Here is a 12134-nt window from a genome sequence, read left to right as displayed (position 1 = left end):
ATGTCTTATCTTTTAAATCATACTTAAAAAAATTACATCAAAATTTAATTTTTAAAATATTTGTTGAGAATATATATTTAATATTATTAAAAATAAATGGTACTTTTGTTGGCGTATTTAAAAATTGGAACAGTTTTGGTAGTTAACTCATAATTATATATTTAAGATTTAAGCGGCATGACTCATCGGCCTATATAAACAGGTATTTGGGATGTTCATTTCTGAGGTCCTGCACTTGTTATATTTTGAGTGTGGGAAGAACAATAAACATGGGTGGCAGAGTGTTGTGCAAAATGTTGGTTGCAGCATTGTTTATGTTATTCAGTGCCCAAAATGCATTAGTAAGTTGTGCTTTGAGTTCTGAATTGCAAGAACAAATCAATGCAATCAACGAACAAGGGCCATACATAGGTTTGGTCATACCAAATTCCTTTGAACTCGATCCTCTTCTTAGCAATTCAGACTACATTGCTAGTGGTTATGTCCTAGACGTTTCAGGTAAAATAATTAATTAAAAGAAATTTTGACATAATTAATTAATTATTCGTAATTATAATTCGTATATATAATTAACCTTTTTTTTTTTTTAAATGAAGGCAGGAGATTTCGCTTTGGAGCCATTGGTGACAAGCCTGTTATATTGGTCATGACAGGATTAAGCATGGTAATTAATTAATTAATAATTACTATTGTTTCGCAATGTGTTTTATTTTGATTGGAATTTCTTTTGATTATACTCATGTATGAATATGCAGATAAATGCAGGAATAACTACTCAGCTTCTTTTGAGCCTTTTCAACATAGAAGGAGTGGTGCATTATGGCATAGCTGGAAATGCAAATGAACAACTTCATATTGGAGATGTTGCTATTTCTCATTATTGGGGTCATCTGGGCCTTTGGAGTTGGCAGGTATATATCTATATGTGACATGGCGGTAGACCCTTAAATGGAATTTTGATGTGCGGACGGATTAGTTCTTTGTCTATTAGGTTGGGGGATACTGTGGACAACCAAAAAGAAAAATCTATATGTGTTGGGATACGAATTTCACATTGTGCATTCAACAACTCATTGGCCAGCAACAGAGTTAGAAGATATCATGAAAAACCAAAGAGGAAGTATAGGGAGCTAATGGAGTATCTGTACAATGTGTACAATGGGCTGCATTGTGTTCGATTCAGTAGGATATTAGATGTTTATTATCCCTGATACCCGGATGGTTATTCTGGATAGTATGGGTGTATTGTGTTTGATAAATTAGTAGTATTTTACCTTAGATGTTCATTTTTAACTTATATTGGGCCAAATAAATAGCCCATCGTACACATTGTACAGATACTCCATTGGCTCCCTAGCAGGATTCAAAAACAAAAGAAATATTATAACCAACTTGGATTAGTCAAGTGATAATCTCACTCGTTCACTCAAATAAGGGTTGAAAATTCGAATCTCACTTTGTGTATGCATTAATTCATTGACTAATAACAAACCCTTAAATAAAACTTAAATTGGGCACTTTACTGTACAGACTGGAATGGTATAGAGAGAATATAATTCCTTTTATAGTTATTTTTTATTATTTTATTATTATTCAAAATATAGGTCGTACTTTTATTAATCTCCCTTTCATTCTAGGTGAAAACTCAGATGCAGTCGACTTCATGTGAAGTTGATAAATGATAATCGATAGATGAAAATTTAGTCAAATCAGTCAAATCATCTAACGACTCTCAGCTATCAACTTCACATGAAGTCGACTGCACCTGAGTTTCTACCTTCATTCTATTAAAGGAAAAATCTGTAAACTTACATCTTTACCATATAATTCACCAACTTAAATTCACAACATATTAATCTTTTACTAGCCGAATTTAAAGATACGGTAAAAAAAAAAAAAATTATTATATTTTAATTTACTTTTTACCACTACTTCTGCTACTTTTTCATAACATTTTCTTCAATTCTTCCACACAAGACTCAAGTAAATACATTGGAGAAATGTATTTATTAATTACTTTTTTCTTTTATAAACATTTTTCTTTATTTATGTCTGTTAAAATCTTACTATTTTCGGCATTTATAAAAAAAAATTGAAGGTCAAATTATAAAACTAATGAAAATATATATTAATCATTACTACTTATCTGCATGGAATAATAATAGATGCTGTTTAATTACCATGCATATTTTGGTAGAATATAAAAATTTTTCCTCTTCAATTGAAATCTATTTAAAAGTTAGTTAAAAATGGATTTATTAATTTGTTATATTATATTATATATATATAACAGAGGTATGGGCTAGGGCCGGAGAATGAACTACCCTTAGAACCAAACGGAGACTACACAAGAAAATATGGACACTTAAAATTTGCAGATTACACATCAAATGTTACTGCGGATAGTTCATATGACAACCTTCTCAACAATATTTTTTACCAACCAGAAGAGATTTTCCCCATTGATGGCACTCCTGAACAAAGGCAACATGCTTTTTGGGTTCAGGTTGATACCACTTACTACAACACTGCTAGCAGACTCAAGGTAATTTAATTTAGTGTCTAATAATTTACTCACCCCCATTCTAATTTTATTATATTTACTTATGGTTGGAGGGATTATTATTATTTTGGAAAAAAATAATGTTGATGTGTTTTGTTTTATTGTGAATATTTTTTAATTAAGCGACTTATAATTATTTATATACTTCCTTTTATTAATTTAATTTTTAATAAGTAGTTTTATAAAATGGTATTAGAGTTTTTTATGGTAAAAAGTTTATTATTTGATCCTTGTTAATTTCAAAACAAAAAAAACTAATGCAATTTTAACGTAAATTTCAAAAAAAGAATTGAGTAAAGAATTTCTCCTACTAGTTTAAATTTTTTAAATAAATATTTTATGATATCATATAATTAATTTTTACCACTTAAGAAATACTTATGAAAATTATTGACTAAGTTTTCCAAAGTAATTTTTTTACTCAATATATTAAAGAAATCTTACTTTTATAGTATTTTTTCTTCGAATCTTCCGAAAATATTTGTATTTGTTCATCTTCTAAAGTAGAATTGCACAAAAAAAAAATTCAATTTGCAGATTTAATCTGTATCTAATTTGAATTTTACGAGGCTTTAGATAGAACGAAACTTGTCTTCTTGTATGGATAATTGGATATGTTTTGAGTATGTATTAGATATACAGTTAGATTTTTTCGTTTAAAATTGCATTATTTTAATTAAATTTTATTTACTTTTAAATTTTTTATTTTAAAAATAATGTAGGTACAATGGTACATGCTGCTTTAGATAGAACGAAACCTGTCTTGTATGTTACGTCCATTTTTACATTTAAAAAGGCTTTTGTGATATGTACTACTCAACAACTTTTTGCACCGTGTCCGTCAATAATATTACAAGAAAATATGTGAAAATTTATTTTCAGTTGATATTTAATAATTGTTAGATAATTTAACAAATTTAATTAAATTATTATTTAATTATTTTCTAACTATTAATTTTAATAAAAACAACTATATGCCAGCAAATATCATCTCAATTTTTGTCTATTTTTCTATAACATCTAATAATTCATTATGTGATATATATTTAGTTTTTTTAGATAAAACATTTTATACAATCTTACAATTATAACAATTTTTTTGGATGATCATTTATATATACTATCAATATAAAAAATAGTTATTTTTATTAGTGTGACATTATATAATAATTAGATACATATATTTTACACTCATAATGCATCCAAATTAAATTCAAAACATTATTGCCTCAAAACAATGTTGTTTTAAGTGAAAATAACTGATACATATATATATGTTGGCAGAACATGAAGCTTGAGAAGTGTCTAAACTCAACAAAATGCTTATCACATACACCAAAATTGAAATTTGTGTCAAAAGGAGCAAGTGCAAGCATCTACCTAGACAATGCAGCATATAGAGGCTTCATTCGTGAACAATTTGAGGTGACACAAGTGGACATGGAAAGTGCATCCGTCGCACTTATATGCCGTCAACAAAATGTTCCCTTTATTGTCATTAGGGCTCTCTCCAACTTGCCCGGCGGCAGCTCAGAAGATTCCAACGAGGCTGACACCTTTGCGCCCCTCGCCGCCACCAATTCGGTGAAAGTGGTTGTTGAGTTTGTCAAGCTCTTGCCATCATCATTATCAAGCTCTAAGATTAAGAGGTCACCCATGTAATAATGTTGGGGTGTCTGCGTCAGTGTTGTCTAATTTCATGAACCGTTATGTATGTGAGTGATGCAAATGTAGACCTCTTATCTTTAATTTCGTCAATAAGAATAAGAAACAGAACTTTTGGAGTATGTTATTTGTGGGGGAAAAAACATATAAAATAAAAAAAGAAAGATTCATGATGCATGATGCTTTGTGTTATAGTAATTTACTTTTGATGTCTAAAATAAATTATAATATTTTGATTTTAATGTCCTATATTAGTGGAATAAATGAATTTAAGAATATAAACTTCATAACTTTGAAACTAGTTGTTAGTATAAAAAGTTCATCAAATGTTTGTGAATCACAGTTCAAACAAGTATATATATTTTTTAGTTACATTACATGATATTATTACATTGCTGTAGTCATTTTTTGTCAAAGAACGTTGCTGTAATTATTTAGGCTAAATTCACATTTACTTCACATCATTTGTTTACATCAGTATTCGTTGGTGAATTATGTGATAAAAAATGGTGGCTGCAGAAAAAGTTAAAAGATAATTTGAAGAAAAGAGGAGGTTAGACAGAGAACAACTGACAATAGTGATATCAAAAATTCAAAGGAGAAAATAAGAAAAACTTGAAAATTTGAATTTCAATTTGGTTTACATTGTAGTAATGAAAAAATAGTGGTAAAATATTTACATAAAGAGGAAGCTAAGAGGAGGCTGAAAGAAAATATTAAAACAAAGAATAACGTAATTTAAAAAACGATAAAAGGTGAAGAGCATTAGATACCAAAATTTTTTAGTTGATGAAGCGAATGAAGTTCAATATTTGAGGAGCTCAATAACATACTTCATGATTGTTTTGATCTCATGTTTTGTTTTGTTTTTTGGGTGTGGTTTGCTCTTTTGGTTTTGTCTTGTTGGTTAAGAGGGATGTTGTTTTGTTTGCATGTTTGGATGTGTTGGTTTGTGTTTATTTTGTTTGGATGTTGTTGCTTTGTTAGTTCATCATGACTGTTTTTGTTGAGTCTTTGAACTTTACTCTTCATTTGTGGTCGAGTTCCTCAACTAATTGAGAAAAAAAAAAAAGATAAGGGATCAAATCAGAAAGAACAAAAATAAGAAATTAAAATCTTATTTTAAGAGATAATAATTTTTTTTGTCAAATGAATTGGACAACTCTCAATTCTATGCATTACGAACTCACCTATATTACACTCATACATCCAATATTTATAGATTCAATTGATAATTTGAAGAAAAGAGGATGTTAGACAAAAAACAAATGACAATAGTGATATCAAAGACTCAGAAAAAAAATTTAAATTTCATCTTGGTTTACATTGTAGTAATAAAAAAGTAGTGAGAAAATATTTACATAAAGAGGTGTTGGTGGGTCCCAACCTCAAGTGGGACCCACACATATTAAAACAAAAATAAATAAATAAATAAATAAATAAATAAAAGAAAGAAAGGCTTTAAGCCACGAGAAAAAGAGAGAGAGATGCAGGGGCTTCATTCATTTGTTTTGAATGAAAGAAAAGAAGCAGTAGGGTTTCTGCGAAGAGGAGAAGAATTTGGGAGAAAAGAGCAAGCCAATTTTGATTTTATTAAATTGGTAAATTTGTTCCATTTCTTATGAAATTTTAGTATGTTATTCTTGGTGTAAAGATGAACATTAGGATATAACTTGTTAGTTGTATTGCCTTCTTTTTTGCCTGATTTGAGATACCCATTTTGTGGAGGGTTTATGTTGATTCCATCAGTTTTGATGATGTATTTTGTTGATTGTTGAGATATCCTAGTGTTACTAGGAAGACTGTTTGTGTACCCATTATTCTGATAGTGGAAGATTTTTCTGAACTAGGTCCCGTGGGTTTTTTGTCCCTCTTTTGGGGGTTTTTCCACGTTAAAATTCTAGTGTCTGATTATTTAATTTATGCCATTATATTTGCTGCTTGGAGTATCTCTGGTATTGCCTATTTAATCGCACAGGTTGTGGGAAAATTATTTCTGGTGCTTCCGTTGTTAGATAGGTTCTTGTTTTAAACCTGTGTTGAGTTTTTCCCAACAAAGTGGTATCAGAGCTTTGGTTGTTTATTTCTGTGCTGATTAAATAGAGAAAAATACTCATGGACCGAATATGGTCAAATTGAATTCCCAAAATTATTTAATTTGAAAGACCCTCATGAAAGATATGTTGTATAGTAAGGACTTGTATGATCCTGTGGAGGGAGATAAATCCAAAGGTACTAAATCCGATGTTGAATGGAAGAAGCTGAATCGGAAGGCAGTTGCTTTGATTAGGCAATGATTTGATCTTAGTGTGTATCCACATGTTGACACTGAAACGAATGCTGAGAAGATGTGGAAGAAATTGAAGGAGTTATATGAGAGGAAGAATGTTCAAAACAAAGCATTCTTGATCAGGAAGCTTGTCAATATGAAGTATGTTGAAGGTAAATCAATGCCGGAGCACTTGAGCATTTTTCAAGAGACGGTGAACCAACTGACAAATAATGAAATCACTTTGAATGATGAGTTGCAAGCCTTGTTGTTGTTGAGCTCTTTGCTTGATAGTTGGGAAGTTCTGGTTGTGACACTGACTAACTCAGCTCCAAAAGAAAAGTTGACGTTAGCAATGGTTAAAGAGAGCATGTTGAATTAAGAAGCCAGAAGAAGAGAGCGAGTTTTGACTAATGCCTCCTCCCAGTCAGAAGCACTTGTTTCAGAGTCACGGGGGAGAAGTCAAAGTAGAAAACCTCACAGTTTTGACAGGTCAGAGAGTCGAAGCAAGTCAAGAGGAAAGTACAAGCCAAGAAAAGAGTTCATTTGTCACCATTGTGGCAAGCCGGGACATATCAAGAGGTATTGTAGGTTCTTGAAAAGAGAACAATCAAGAGGAAGAAACGAAGACAAAGGTAAAGATAGTGATAAAGAAACTGCTGCTATTGTTTATGAAGATGTTCTTATCACATATGATGAAAATTATGTGAATCTTGTCTGTGATGATTCCACTTAGATTATGGACTCTGGTGCCTCATGTCATGTCACTCCGAAGCGTGAATTTTTCACTTCTTATATTGCTGGAAATTTTGGCAAGATCAAATTGGGAGATAAAGGAGTGTGTGATATCATTGGTATGGGTGATATGTGGCTTGAAACCAACATGGGATGCAAGTTGCAGTTGAAGAATGTTAGGCATGCGCCAGATATGCGGTTCAATCTCATTTCAGTGAAGGCATTGGATCAAGAGGGGTATTGCACTTCCTTTGGTAGTGAAAAATGCAAGATTACCAAAGGAGCTCTCATTGTTGCTAGAGAAGACAATAGTCTCACTACTCTCTACCGGTTGTAAGCAAAGTTGTGCAAAGAAGATGTGAATGTAGCTGATGATTCCTCTTCTGATTTGTGGCACATACGTCTTGGTCACTTGAGCGAGAAAGGACTAAGCGTCTTGGCCAAGAAGCACTCACTTCCAGTGAAAGGTGCAACTTTAAATACTTGCACTCATTGTTTTGTTGGAAAGTATGCTAGAGTATCATTTCATAGTTCTGGACCTCATAGGAGAACACATGTTCTAGATTTAGTTCACACTGATGTTTGCACTATGGATGCTAAGACACTAGGTGGTGCATCATATTTTGTTACTTTTATTGATGATTATTCTCGAAAAGTGTGGGCTTTTATTTTGAAATCTAAAGACCGGGTGCTCGGAATCTTCAAACACTTTCATGCAAGTGTTGAAAGAGAAACAGGAAGGAAATTAAAATGTGTTCGAGCAGATAATGGTGGTGAATACAGGGGTCCGTTTGAAGAGTATTGTAAAGGACATGGGATCAAGCTTGAGAAGACGGTTCCTAAGACTCCTCAACATAATGGAGTTGCAGAGAGAATGAATCGCACTATCAATGATAGAGTCAGGTGTATGCTCTCTCATGCAAAGTTGCCTAAATCCTTTTGGGGTGAAGCAATGAGGATTGCAGTAGATTTGATCAACTTTTCTCCTTCAGTTCCACTTAATGGTGATGTTCCAGAGAAAGTTTGGAGAGGAAAAGATGTCTCCTATAGTCACTTGCGAGTGTTTGGCTGCAGGACTTTTGTTCACATTCCAAGAGATGAAAGGTCTAAACTTGATGGAAAGTCAAAGCAGTGTATCTTCATGGGTTATGGTCACGAAGACTTTGGTTACAGATTATGGGATCCGGTGAGCAAGAAGATAATTAGAAGCCGAGATGTGATTTTTCTTGAAGAGCAAACTATTGAAGATCTTGAGAAGACAGATAAGCCAACAGTAACTATTAGACGTTCTGTTGATGATGAACCTGGTCCTTCCACTAGACCTCCTGTTGATGGGGGAGATGTACAAGTTGATAATGATGGTGATGATTTGCATGATGAACCTACACCTCAACCTGAGGTGCCAGATGTTGAAGTTCCACCTGAACCACCAGTTGAGCCTGAATTGAGGAGATCTACTAGAGAGCATCTTCCTTCTCAGAAATACTCTCCTCATGAGTATGTGATGAACACTGAGACTGGGGAGCCAGAGAGCTACCAGGAAGCTATGTCTGATGAGCATAAAGAAGATTGGTTGAAGGCCATGCAAGAAGAAATGAAATCCTTGCATGAGAATCATACTTTTGAATTGGTGAAGTTGCCGAAGGGTAAGAGAGCATTCAAGAATAAATGGGTGTTCAAATTGAAAGCGGATGAAAATGTCTCATGGCCAAGGTACAAAGCTCGATTGGTTGTGAAAGGCTTTGAGCAAAAGAAAGGTATTGATTTTGAGGAGATTTTCTCTCCAGTTATGAAGATGTCCTCTATTCGAATTGTGCTTGGATTGGCGGCTAGCTTGAATTTAGAGGTTGAGCAGCTTGATGTGAAGACTGCATTCCTTCACTGTGACATAGATAAAGAAATTTACATGGAGCAACCAGAGGGTTTCGGGGTTAAAGGAAAGGAGCACCTTGTATGCAAGTTGAAGAAGAGTTTATATGGGCTAAAGCAAGCGCCAAGGCAGTGGTACACAAAGTTTGATTCCTTCATAGAAGGTCATGGGTATAGTAAGACTTTCTTCTGATAATTGTGTGTATGTTAAAAAATTCTCTGATGGTGATTTTATAATTCTCTTGCTTTATGTTGATGACATGTTGATTGTTGGTCATGACACTAAGAAGATTGAAAGTCTTAAGAAAGACTTGAACAGATCCTTTGCTATGAAGGATTTGGGTCCTGCAAAGAAAATCCTTGGCATGAGTATCACTCGTGACAGGAAGAATGGGAAACTGTGGTTGTCGCAGCAGAAGTATATTGAGAAGGTTTTAAAGAGGTTTAGCATGAGTAATTCCAAACCTGTTAGTACTCCACTTGCTAGTCATTTCAAGCTGAGTTCGCAGTAATGTCCTACAAGTGAGAAAGAGAAAGCGGAAATGAAGAAGATTCCATATGCATCTGCAATTGGCAGTTTGATGTATGCTATGGTTTGCACCAGGCCGGATATTGCTCATGCTGTTGAAGTTGTTAGTCGGTTTCTCTCTAATCCTGGCAAGGAACACTGGCAAGCAGTGAAGTGGATTCTCAGATACCTTCATGGTACTTTCAGAGTCTGTTTATGCTTTGGGAGTGGCCAACCTGTATTGGATGGTTACACAGATGCAGATATGGCTGGGAATCTTGATTCAAGAAAGTCTACTTCTGGTTATATGATGACTTTTGCAGGGGGAGCTGTGTCGTGGCAATCTCGACTTCAGAAATGTGTTGCTTTGTCTACTACAGAGGCAAAATACATTGCTGTTGTTGAAGCTTCTAAGGAACTCTTGTGGATGAAGAAATTTCTACAAGAGTTAGGCATCAATCAAGAGAAGTTTGTGTTATTTTGTGACAGTCAGAGTGCTATCCATCTCAGCAAAAATTCGATGTTTCATTCCAGATCGAAGCACATAGAGGTGAGGTATCATTGGATACGTCAAGCGCTTGAGATGAAGTCATATGCACTTGAGAAGATCCATACTGATGATAATGGTTCAGATATGATGACTAAGAGTTTACTTGCAGTGAAGTTTGATTCCTGCAAAGAGAAGGCGGGCTTGGTGGAGCAGCCTATCCCCACTTGAGTTGGTGAGGGGGAGATTTGTTGGTGGGTCCCCAACCTCAAGTGGGACCCACACATATTAAAACAAAAAAAAAAAGAAACAAAATAAATAAATAAAACAATAAAAGAAAGAAAGGCTTTAAGCCACGAGAAAAAGAGAGAGAGATGCAGGGGCTTCCTTCATTTTTTTTGAATGAAAGAAAAGAAGCAGTAGGGTTTCAGCGAAGAGGAGAAGAATTTGGGGGAAAAGAGCAAGCCAACTTTGATTCTATTAAACCGGTAAACTTGCTCCATTTCTTATGAAATTTTAGTATGTTATTCCTGGTGTAGAGATGAACATTAGGTTATAACTTGTTAGTTGTATTGCCTTCTCTTTTGCCTGATTTGAGATACCCACTTTGTGGAGGGTTTATGTTGATTCCATCAGTTTTGATGATGTATTTTGTTGATTGTTGAGATACCCTAGTGTTACTAGGAAGACTGTTTGTGTACCCATTATTCTAATAGTGGAAGATTTTTCTGGACTAGGTCCCGTGGGTTTTTTGTCCCTCTTTTGGGGATTTTCCCACATTAAAATTCTGGTGTCTGATTATTTAATTTCTGCCATTATATTTGCTGCTTTGAGTATCTCTGGTATTGCCTATTTAATCGCACAGGTTGTGGAAAAATTATTTATGGTGCTTCCGCTGTTAAATAGGTTTTTGTTTTAAATCTGTGTTGAGTTTTTCCCAACAAGAGGGAGTTGAAAGGAGACTTAAAAAAAATATCAAAACAGAGGATAGTGTAATTCAAAAAACGACAAAAGATGAAGAGCATTAGATACCAAAACCTTTTTAGTTGATGGAGCGCATGAAGTTTAATATTTGAGGAGCTCAATAACATACTTCATGGTTGTTTTGATCTCGTGTTTGTTTTGTTTTTTGGGTGTGGTTTGCTCTTTTGTTTTTGTCTTGTTGGTTAGGAGGGATGCTGTTTTATTTACATGTTTGGATGTGTTGGTTTGTGTTTATTTTATCTAGATGTTGCTTTGTTGGTTCATCATGTCTTTCGTTGAGTCTTTGAACTTTACTCTTTATTTGTGGTCGAGTTCCTCAATTAATTGAGAAAAAAAGATAAGACCATCAAATAAAAAAGAACAAAAGTAAGAAGTTAAAATCTTATTTAAAAAAATAATAAAAAAAATTTTTTTGTCAAATAAATTAAACAACTCTCAATTTTATACATTACGAACTTACTTACATTACACTCATACATCCAATATTTATGAATTCTATCTACTATTTGATTTCAGCTATATTTTGAATCTAAATATATTTATTATAAGGCATAAATGATGACCACTAATCTAAGACGTTGTGTAAAGAAAGAGATAATGAAAATGTCATAATGCCTTCCCCTTCAGGGAAATATAGCATATCATCGAGGCCCATTTCCTGATCCCTAAGCCCAACCCATCAAGTATTGATTCTAGAACAGAATTGCCTAATTGGTTGAACTAAAGTCCAAAAAGAAAAGAAAGAATTTGCTGCACCATCCAAAAACATAATAAACAAAAATAGTAATTTGTTGCAGTATTGATTATTGAACTAGGAAAACCATGACCGAAAAAAGAAAAGAAAACAAAAAGCTTGCGGTGGAGATGCGGGGGATCGAACCCCGTGCCTCTCGCATGCAAAGCGAGCGCTCTACCATTTGAGCTACATCCCCGTTTTGGGCAACTCAAAATTAAAATAATTTTTATATGATTTCAAATGCCTTCTAGCTGGTTTGTTTGTTTATTTATTTTTAAAAACATTTTTTTTTTCTTTTTAAAATTTTCTTTTTTTTTT

At 33.5% G+C, this 12134-nt stretch overlaps 1 protein-coding gene and 1 non-coding gene across 2 annotated transcripts; one reads left to right on the top strand and one right to left on the bottom strand.

Moving 5' to 3' along the window:
- The first annotated feature begins 150 nt into the window (after positions 1–150).
- On the top strand, positions 151–4405 carry LOC112783509 (bark storage protein A). The gene is made up of 5 exons (XM_025826482.2): positions 151–498; positions 597–664; positions 756–911; positions 2294–2545; positions 3848–4405. The coding sequence occupies exons 1-5, from the start codon at positions 270–272 to the stop codon at positions 4223–4225; spliced, it is 1083 nt and encodes a 360-aa protein (XP_025682267.1). The 5' UTR covers positions 151–269; the 3' UTR covers positions 4226–4405.
- A 7534-nt stretch (positions 4406–11939) lies between these two features.
- Positions 11940–12012, bottom strand: TRNAA-UGC (transfer RNA alanine (anticodon UGC)). The gene has a single exon. It is a non-coding gene; the product is annotated as a tRNA-Ala (tRNA).
- Positions 12013–12134: the final 122 nt, after the last annotated feature.

Source organism: Arachis hypogaea, chromosome 20 (assembly GCF_003086295.3).
Source record: "Arachis hypogaea cultivar Tifrunner chromosome 20, arahy.Tifrunner.gnm2.J5K5, whole genome shotgun sequence".
Classification (NCBI taxonomy): Eukaryota; Viridiplantae; Streptophyta; class Magnoliopsida; order Fabales; family Fabaceae; genus Arachis; species Arachis hypogaea.
Note: the sequence above shows the minus strand (reverse complement) of the source record. Positions and strands in the feature narration are given on the sequence as shown.

Bases quoted from the DNA above. Each gene is read 5' to 3' on its own strand.
- LOC112783509 (XM_025826482.2), top strand. From the start codon at position 270: ATGGGTGGCAGAGTGTTGTGCAAAATGTTGGTTGCAGCATTGTTTATG. The intron at 665-755 runs GTAATTAATTAA...ATGAATATGCAG, and splicing joins TCATGACAGGATTAAGCATG to ATAAATGCAGGAATAACTAC. The intron at 2,546-3,847 runs GTAATTTAATTT...ATATGTTGGCAG, and splicing joins ACACTGCTAGCAGACTCAAG to AACATGAAGCTTGAGAAGTG.